This window comes from Denticeps clupeoides, chromosome 2 (genome assembly GCF_900700375.1).
Source record: "Denticeps clupeoides chromosome 2, fDenClu1.1, whole genome shotgun sequence".
NCBI lineage: Eukaryota > Metazoa > Chordata > Actinopteri > Clupeiformes > Denticipitidae > Denticeps > Denticeps clupeoides.
This window is the reverse complement of record NC_041708.1, coordinates 29,530,774-29,541,411: the sequence shown is the minus strand read 5'-3', so window position 1 is coordinate 29,541,411 and position 10,638 is coordinate 29,530,774. Positions and strand designations below refer to the sequence as shown.

The 10,638-nt window shown below is 44.8% G+C and overlaps 1 protein-coding gene across 1 annotated transcript in view; it reads left to right on the top strand.

The window, feature by feature from the left end:
• The first annotated feature begins 9,273 nt into the window (after positions 1–9,273).
• Positions 9,274–10,638, top strand: part of pou6f2 (POU class 6 homeobox 2) — a 78,651-nt gene continuing 77,286 nt past the window's right edge. Inside the window, exon 1 of the mRNA XM_028969593.1 lies at positions 9,274–9,415. Within this exon, the coding sequence (XP_028825426.1) occupies positions 9,274–9,415 (142 nt within the window). The remainder of the gene's footprint in view (positions 9,416–10,638) is intronic.

The window sequence follows — 10,638 nt, the reverse complement described above, 5'->3', positions numbered from 1 at the left end:
AGGAAACACGTTTCCCGCAGAGCATATTTCAGTTATGAAATCTTGACTTCAGAAACTCTGTGTTCGCACCATTATTGTAGTAAAACACACAAGTTGAATCAAAGGTTGGATTAAGCATGTAGCATTCACACAGTGCTGACTCCAGTGCTTTCATAGGGTTTTTATTATACCACAAAAAGCTCACAAAATATCAAATTGTAATAAGGACCATAAAAGAGGTCAACAAAAATTAATAAAACTTAACAAAAGGTAACTTAATTACCAACAAACCAAGTAACAGAAACAAACTGGCCTAACAATCAAACACAGGGGAACATATATAATGGCTGAGCAGACCATTCAAAAAAAACAAACCAGACCACAAAACACCATGCTCATTGTAATTCAAATGTGCTAAAGCAAGCCAAATAAATGAAAAGAAACAGATATCATGACCAATCCCTCCCCCCTTGAGGCTCCTCTTTTGACCGGGTCCTCCCAAGATGCAACATCAGCACCGGCAATGGCTACCTCATCACTGGTAACTCAAAATTATTTGAGTAATAACAACATGATTGAAAATAAATTAAATAAATGTACTATTCACATACAGTAATAAATGAAATTGTAATGAAACGTAACTGTCTTTCTTATTTTAAAAAAGGATGTTTTAATGAAAGTGAAGTGATTTTACGAAATGTGTCCTCTGCTTTTAACCCATCACCCTTGGTGAGCAGTGGGCAGCCATGACAGGCGCCCGGGGAGCAGTGTGTGGGGACGGTGCTTTACTCAGTGGCACCTTGGCAGATCGGGATTTGATCCGGCAACCTTCTGATTACGCGGCCGCTTCCTTAACTGCTAGGCCACCACTGCCCCATTGCCCCAAGTTAACATTACTTAAATTGGTTATATACCAGACCGTGAGTGTCCAGTGCATAACACCATCACCGTTTGTCTGAGTGGCAGCAGGGTGGCCATCACAGTCTACATCCAACACACTCAGTTTCTGAGAAACAGTTATATCTCCTCGAATGCTGAAATTATCTAAATTATATAAAGCATCAGTTTAAAGGCTCAGCTTTTCCACTGTTTTCGGGACAAAAGAAACTGGTCACAAGACCTCAGTAATTTCTATGTAGTTTGTGGACAAAGCAAACCCATTCAGACCTTTAAAAAATATTTTGCTTTATTTCTTTTAAATTGTACCTTCTTGGGGGGTCCTGAAATCATCTGTGGATGAACACATTGATTTCACATTTATAGGCTGGATTTCAGCATTATTCTCTGAAGGGAAGACACATCTAGTTGTTATTTGGCTATGTAATTGTGTGTCATGCTGGTGCTGCGTGTGTCCTCTGGCCCATCCTGCCCTATATTACTACCTTGGGCCCTCAAGAGAACAGACCCCTTTGCCACTAGCTGAGGGAAAAAGAGCTCTGATTCGTCCTCCTTAGGAAGTGACCTTTAAGTTGCATTTGGTGCAGATGCCTATTGATGCATCAGCTGACACACACCTCTGTCTTTGTATCCTGGCCCCCTGCAGCCATTCTCTCAATCTCCATGTACACAGCTACCTATGATTTATTAATATCTCTGTGTTATTTGGGATTGTTTTCTGTATAGTTAGGTCTCTTAATATCATTTAAAATGTGGGTTTATATCTGGAATAAGGCCTCTAAACATCCACCATACAATGGACTGATATATACCTAGTTACCACCATGGACCGTGATATGGTACGTCTTGACCTTCAAAGCAGTCTTGCAGTCTAACACCGATCAAAATTGAGGTGCTGTCAGCAGAACACACTAATATACTTTAACGGGTCTTTTAACACATGGGTTGGTGTTGTATTCATGGGTTATCTGATATTCTTCTAATCTAGACACATGAATAAGAGAAGTTCTGAGTGTAGGCAGCTATTAGAAACAGGGCCTGTGTTATAGGCAATATAAGCAAATGCTAAGGACGCCATCCATCCAGGGGGCGCCACAAATGGAGGAAGAAAAAGTGTTTCTTGAGTCCACAAACCATCTCCCTTCCACTATGGCAAGCCAACAGGCCAATAATCGGCAGGTTCACAATGCGTGTCTAAAGAAAAAACCCACACATTTTGTTGCAAGAAAACAGCATAAAAAGCATTCAATTTTTTTTACTGCTGCTTAGTGGTAAAATGCTATTTGTGTACAAGCCTCAAAAGAGTGTAATTATTAACACATCCTCAACGTCACTTTTTACATCTCCATAACGAAACAGCGTTCTGTTAGACCACCGTTCTGGGGCACCACCTAAAATCTTACCTAGGGTTCCAAATTTGTTAGGGCCAGGGCTGGTTAGAATTGATACCGTGGGTTTCTGTACTACAGGTTTCTCTCACATTGTTGCCCTAAGTGTGATTTTCACTCCTTACCAGTCACCCTTTACGTGGAGTTGACCGAGCTCCGAGGTGAGAGTGAGGGATCCCCACTGAGCCTTAGCCCATCATGGACCTTATGTCTCAGCTTGCCTGCTGCCAGCCCCATTCGTCGATCAATGTCACCACAAAGCACTGTCCGAGCCCAGGTGGGGAGGCTCAAGGGTGGGAGCTGCCGGTTGCTGTTGGTGCGGCTGGTGTGGGTGATGGTGGTGCCTCAGCAGCCCCTCCTGACCCTCTCATCTCTTGTCTCCTCCCTGCCGAGGCAGCAGAAGGAGAGCCTGCTGGGAAACAATCAACACATTTACCTTGGATCTGAGCGATTCCACCAAGGTCGATACTCCATGCCGATGTGTCGGGGACAGCAGATAGGGGCTGGATCGGCGGGTGTCCTCAGGTATGCTCGTCAGAGCTCCGCTCTCTTTCTCTTTTTGGTCCCCCATCTCCCTCTAAGTTAGAACACTTAGTATGGCATTTATTTTCATATGTGATTTCTATCGCGCCGCGCGGCAAGCCCCTCCCCCCAAAAACTCGAGCCAATCCAAATCTTTTTAAAACTCTCGTTAAGGATACTCGTTGAGCTGGTGAGCTTTTGACCTTGGATGCAATCACAGCGCGCAGTACCATGTGACAGGACTTTGTTGATTTTTTGAGGAGCGTCATCTGAACCAGCCCTGAGGTGAAAAAATGAAAACAAGTATTGACAAAAGCAAAGCATTTTGCACTAAACTGTTTCCATTCTTTTAGCGTCACAGTTTGAAGTTCAAAAAACATGACCAGATCATCTCCCTGTCAGTCCCCATCTATGTATGTATGTTTATTATCAGTCCCCATCTACGTATGTAATATTATACAGTGTAATGAAATCCGCATAAACCTTGTGAGACTGTATAATAGTGCATTACACACACATGCTGTAGTTTTTGTTTTAATTCCAAGCAGTTTGGTGTTCATTAGGCCAAGCATAAATCACAAACAAAACCATGCCTCCTCAGAGGTATTGAGGGGGAGGTCATTTGTTTAGTGGGGAGGAAAAGAAAGTAACACAGTACATAATTCCCATGCAAATTGGGTCTGATAGCACAATTAATTGCCCCCATACACTAAGGGACAATGTCTTATTTTTCTTGTCATGCCTCCCCTATAATTAGGATCCACCCCACCACATCCAATGCCCCAAAGTCCCACATGGCAATTAGTATATATTACACAGTTAATGACCATTGCTCGTGCAACCCAAAGAAGTGATAAATTCAAATTTGTTCAGAATCACTCAGTGCTGTTAAGTGCTCTGGGGCAGTAATACGTGGACCGAAGCTTTTGCTAGGTTATTATTACAAAAATAAATCTGATTCTTAATTTCAACAACGTGGTGTCCTGTCTGCATCCTCTGGATGTGAGTAATGGGATCCATAGACTCTCTGGCTCTCTCTGTCCACCTCTGTAACCTGAAGGGACATTTGTGTCACATCAGGTACATGGCATCTCATGGACGGAGAGACGCAGGCAGTCATACCACTCCTGCTCTCTGCCTCTCCCTGGAGGCACGGGGGTGTTTATGGCGGTTTTCCCTCTCCGTGGCCATAATGCAGCATTAGTCAGAGTGGGTCCTAAAGGGGTGATGGTTACTGTGTTTATTGAGATTGAGCTTCTCTCTCTCCCTCACTCTCTCCCTCATTCTCATCTTTGGGAGATTCCCTAATGCACTGTCACCAGGTTCAGGATATAATTTTTTTTCTTCTTTACAATCTACTTAGCAATGATTTATCGATCGTGGTCTCTCCCTTCACAGAGAATTACCAAGCCTTTTTGGGAAATCAGATTTTCACACCTTCCTTGTATTTGTGTGCATCTTTGTAAGTGTGTGTGTGTGTGTGTGTGTGTGCATGCATGCACATGTCTGCATGAAATGTGGGCAAACTAATCTTTTCCCCCACTTACACAATTTGATTTTTTTTTTATTTTACTACTATTTATCACTCTCTTTTTCTTTGTTCATTGTCTGATATTTGAAAGTTTAGTTTGATGTATTTATATTTCTACTGAATAAAGAGTGGCGGTTTTGTTCTCGGATGTACTCTAAGATGTACTAAAATTGATCAGGGACACGCTTACTAAAAGCTTGAGAAAAATGTCCAAAGTATCACTTTGCACTGTGTTGGGATCCACCCTGAACACAGGGTGAGTGCCCTCTGTTGGCCACATCGACGTTTCTGTCAGCTGCAGACATGGAGATCTCCCATCCAAGCGTTGGCGAGGCCACAACCTGCTTGGCTTGGTGGATCATGTAGAGCACATATGCCCCAGCAGTTTCCATGTGGAACCGTTTTCAGTGGGTGGAGAGGAAAAAGGGCCCAAAGGAAGCACTGTTGTGCCAACAAACACACAAGATGCATTAAAACCAAAGTCAGTCTTTGTTTTTTTTTTTTTTTCAACTGCATACAAAGAATAATGCACTGGAGGGAGAAAAAATCCAATCAGACTGCTCAACTGGATTATTTCACAGGGAATTTGGAAGGTTTCCCTCTTGATCTGATCAATTATACCAGGTTATAGAGTTAATCGGCTCTGTGCAGTGGCCTCTGCTCCGCCTGCGTGTGGCCAGTCGTGCATCACTCACAAAGACAGGAAGTGACATGGCATGGTGATTTATGAACAAACGGGGCTTGTGAGGAAAATATATGTGTTTGCCTCTTCCTACAGCACACCTATGGAGTCCAGGAGCAATTTGAATCCATACCTCCTCACTGGGTGGTGCAGATGTCATACAGCGCATTAAAAATTTGTTATTTATGTATTATGGATTGATTTGTTGACTTTTCATTTTAAACGTGGCACACAGCTGTCTTTCAGACATGCTCATGCCTCGCGAGCCGGGTCCCTCAGCGTTTGCCGTATCACTAATCAATAATCCAAAAGTGTGTGTGAGTGTATCATGACAGCAGCTGTACAGCGGGAATGCAGGTCCGGGCTGTGCTGTGGTCAGGGTATTAAAAACTATCTGTCAGTGTCAGGAGGCAGACAGGGCCTCAGATGAATCTTGCTGAGAGGCCAATCATCAGGTAGAACGTGTCACTGATGCCTGATGCCACTGAGGCGTACAGACGAGGAAGTAACCAAAGTCTCTGTAGAATTTCTCGGAATTTTCTTCAAGCTACCTACCTTCCTGAAACTAAACCAAAAATCTTGTTTTGTTCTCTTAAGACTGGTTATGTTTCATTTATGAGCTTTAATCTTATTTATAGCATCACATCATTCCAACATACTATGACAGAAATGCATGCGCATGTGTCTCTGTCTGTTTTTCACATTCCATCCCTTCCATTCTTACCATCTTTTTCTCTCTCTCTCTTTATATTGCTACACTACGGCCCTAATACTGGGGGCCAGATCAGCTCACCACAAGCTTTGATGCTCCAGAAGGTCAACCTGGGGATCGATGTCCAAAAAACCAACTCACTCGCCTGACCAATCAATGTCTTTCTTAGATTTGTCTGAGGTGGACCCGCTGTGTCGTGTGGTTTCAGGCTTCAAAGAGATTTTTTTTGTGCTCCTTTCCAGACACGACTTTGATAGTCAACAGCCAATAACAATTTTTTTGTAATGTTCTCTGATCTCTGGTTCCATATTGTTTGTCTACCTATTTATGAAACAGATTTAAGGAACAGTTAAACTTATACAACCTTAAATATTACATTAATTTGCATTTTCATTTTTCCTTAATATAAAAAAAGAAAGTGCATGACATTTAAAACATCCTGAAGACATTAACTCAAAGGTGAAAAACATGCAGACAGACTGACAGACAATTTCCTATCAGTGTGAAAACTGGGGGCAGGAGCAGTGTGTTCCCAGACCTTCAGGGGAAGCAAACTGGTGCCTCCTGGTGCCACAGCTGCGCAGCACAGAGGAGACAAGCAACTGAAGCGAAGGCGATTAAAGGGGAGTAAATCCTGATACCGGCAGAGACACCAAAACATGGTGAATTTATCACGATCAATAATGAACGACTGCGTTCATAAGGATGGTAGATGGTAAATTCTGGAGAAAGCCGAAATGAGAATAGAGCTCACTTGAACTTGAACTTGGCTAACAGCTGTCAGGCAGGCATTTGTGTGAGTGTGTGACAGACTTATCCAAGCCAGGTCAGTAAGCCGCTGTGGAGGAAGAGGAGGGTAGTGAACATCACTGGCGAAAATTGTCATTACCATGTGCTACAGGCGTGCAATGCAATGCGATTTATCTTAAAAACACAATTGGAAAAAACATCCCGCCTGAAAGCCTTGTGTCATGATCAAATATGAATACAAAGTTAATTACACCGTAATTACCTCTTAATTGCTTATCCAAATTGAAACAGGATAAATTTGGTAAATATGGTGAATGGCTTTCCAAATTGAAATGAGTGAAATTAAAATAATTAAACGCAATTGCAACAATGCTATATTTGATTGGCATTTAATTTATACTATTTTATGATTATATTACATAATCTTTAATTACATTTAATTACATTAGATTACATAAAACTTTAAATATATTACATAATAGGTACACTTTATGAGTATAATTACAAAAGCAGGATGGTGAACAGAACGGAAGATAAAGGGATGAAAGAGAAACGCAAAGCGCATCAGATCGCCGGAGTGACCAGAGTCGCACATGTGAAGGACCAGACAGCAGCATCCAGCAGGAGGCCCAGCCTCCGGGGACAGAGGGGTCTCCGCCACCAAGGCCTTTAGCAATTAGCATGGACATTTCATGATTGGACATGAAGCGGGGAGGGGGGTCTGTCGTCTGGGAAGCACAAGCTGAGGTGTGTGTGTGTGTGTGTGTGTGTGTGTATGGGGTGGGGCAGTGGCCAAGTGCTTTTCCCTGTTGTTTTTCATCTGTGGCCAAAGAAGCGTAAAGCAGCCCCCCCATCCCACACACACACACACACACACACACACACACACACATACTTTCTGGCATCAAGAGCTGCCCTGGGAGTCCCTGTTTCATTAGCGTAATTAAGTGTGCTGAAGGTAGAACGAGGGGAGAGAAAGAGAGACAGACAGAGAGAGAGAGATAGAGAGACTGTTGCATTGGTGATCTCTCCTGGAGGGGTGTGCAAGGGGAAAAGGAGTTTCCTGTCCCCCCAAACCATGGCTCATGGGATTCTATAAACGGGACATTTTACCCAAAATACATATGTCCTTCCTTTTATCATTGCAATTTTTCCTAATCCTTTTTGTTGTGAAAAGGACTGGAAACGAGCGTTTCAGGGCCAGGTGGGGGTGGGTTGGGAAGTGGGGGGACCGACCCCTCCCTGTCCCGCCGACCTTTCAACCAGTCAACAGACTGTAAAAATAAATAATAAAAAAGTATTGATTATTTTGATGACAGCGTGATTCAATTAGGTATTAATTTTGCCCTCCAGTGGACCTATCAGGCGTCTCGAGAGGGAGCGCGGATGAGGATGGTGGGGGAGACAGAGGAGGGGTATGGGCATAAAACACATACAGAGTGGATGTGTGTGTGAGCCTTGCCCCATGGACGTGTGGAGCTTCCCATACTTAAGTGCTTGGATAGAGTGGAGAACGCGATGGCGAGCGACACCGTTTGTGGGGGGGGGCATGAGTATTGACCAGCCGCCGCGCTTTTCCAATGACAGCTTCAACTATTCCTATTGATTAACATTTTCATAGATTATCATGTGTCACATCAAAGCCTGCGGATGCGAGGCCCTCGGGTGGACATGAATCGACCACCCGGGAAGAGGTGGGCCCTGCAGACCCTCTTCACTCACTCACACCACACTCACTCACACCCGACCTCCACCATTTAAACACAAACCTGGCCATAAAAGACAGTCTGACCCCCTCTGCTATTGTTTGTGTGCCTCACGGCACGAGGGAGGGGGGCAACACCGTCTGTGTGTTTGTGTGTGTCTGCACAGAGAGAGAGAGAGAGCGAGAGAGGGAGAGAGAGAGAGGGGGGAGCAGAGGTGACATCTCCAGCGGGAGTCTCCAGAGGCGGCTTCCAGCTCGAACCTGCACATGCTTTGTCGATGCATCTGGGCAGCGGAGACTGGATTTGGGCTCCGAGGCCAGCATGCGCTGACTGTTTTCTGATCGGGGGCTGGCACGACTTCCTCTAGTCCGTGGACATTTTAGGAGACGGGGGGGGGGAGAGGCAGCCTTCTTTGCCCTTTTATCTGTTGTTGTTGGGTTTTTTTTTTTTTATTCGGACCAGCATTGTGGTAAGTGTGCGATTACATTACATTTATGCCATTTATCAGACGCCCTTATCCAGAGCGACTTACAATCATTAGTTAAAGGGACAGTCCCCCCTGGAGACACTCAGGGTTAAGTGTCTTGCTCAGGGACACCATGGTAGCAAGCGGGATTTGAACCTGGGTCTCCTGGTTCATAGGCAGGTGTGTTCCCCACTAGGCTACTACCACCCTGTATTACGTTTGTTAGCAGGCTTTTTAGAGACCAAAGCAAGTCTGCAGCTTTTTTTTTTTTTTGCACGTTTGCACGCATTTACGCATAAACTCTCCACTTTTGACGAGCTTTAATGAATCGTGGTGTGTTTTTTTTTTTGATGCATGAGAGCTGCCGTCGGCCGCGGTAACGAGGCCTCTGACAGGAGCCGCGCACCTTTAATGCCAAAGGGCAACGAGGGAGAGACTCCCCATCCATCCATAACGCATCACGGGGAGGGAGGGAGAGGGAGAGAGAGACAGATCCACGCGGTCTCCCTCAGCTTCTTTACTCCTGTGCTCTTCTCGTCCTCCTCACCCTCGTCCTCGTCGTCGTGGGTTTTTTTTTTTTTTTTTTTTTTGGGTTTTCTTCCTCCCTTCCCGGGGCTCCCGCCTACCTGGACAGGAACCGATGATCACGGGGCAGCTGAGCAAGCCGCTGCTCCCCCTGCGCGGCGACATGGACGCGGCCGACGACAAGCCGGCGAGTCCCGACAGCGAGCTGACCGACGAGCCGCCGCTGCCGGCCGCCGACGGCGACGAGAAGCTGTACGGTGAGTCGGCCGAGCTGCGTGGAAATGTCACCCGTGTCGCGGCGCCGGGAAGTGTCCGGGATTTGTGGGAAGTCGCGTTTTGCCGTAACTTTTTTTTAATTAGCAACAATAAGGAGTGAATTGAGGAGTTTATGGCGTCCTGCTGAGAGAACTGGGTTTTGTTGGCGTTAAAAAGCTGAAAACTGGGACAGAGTCGGCGGGGACACGCACATACACATCATTCGTCATGGAGCGTGACATGTCTTCACGTTTCCTCACATTTCCTCAACGAAAAGTGAAGGAAACGAAGCCTAAGGGGGCAGCGAAGTGCATACCGACCTACCAAGCGACGTTGTGTACTTTTTTTTTTTAACAAACTCTGCCACAAAAAAAAAATTATTATTATTTCTGGGTTTGGAAGAGGGTCCCCAGTTCACGTAGTTACGTTATAATAATGACCACGTGTGTTTAGTAAAACATATTGTTCACTATGTTTTGAGGAATTTTCACCTTGTTCTGTTTCATCTGCCAAATATACGATATTTGTCCTGCTTTTTTTTTTTTTAACGTCACCTTTGGATACCTGGACATACAGACTTCCGTGTTGGGCTCACAGCAATAGCTTATGTTTCGGAATGCATATAAATAAGATAAAAAAGTATGAAAGCAACCTTCACTAATACTTTACTTTACTTTATTTAGCAGACGCTTTTGTCCAAAGCGACTTACAAGAGGAAGACACCAGCAATTACAAATTAAAACTAAGAGCCCTGATAAGGCCTAACAGGTCTACCTGCAAATGTCGAGTGCATAACCAACAGCGTAAAGTAACGCAGAAAAATGCGCTTTGCTGAACTATTTCAATTAAAACCCATGGGCTTTTTTCCCCTTCTTGCTAGAATGGGCTGATGGTTAATGAAAAGTTTGCTGGGTGTGACGTGGGTTACAGATGCTTTCAGATGACGTGAGGTCCTGCGTTCAGACTCAAATGTCCAGGGGTGCTGACAGCTGTGGAGAGACGCATCAGAGGAGACAGCTCTCTGACGCATCATCACTTTTTCCCACCGATAGAATTATGCGTGTCGGCGTGCGAACCATGGATAAAACATCTGATGACATTTATGATTGCCGTTCAAATCTCATCACGTCTTTTTCCCGCCTGACAAGCACTGACCATCGTGCGTTTGAAAAACGAGCGTCGGTGTTTGGACTGACCAAGGACAGAAGTTCCTTCTTTCCTCTGT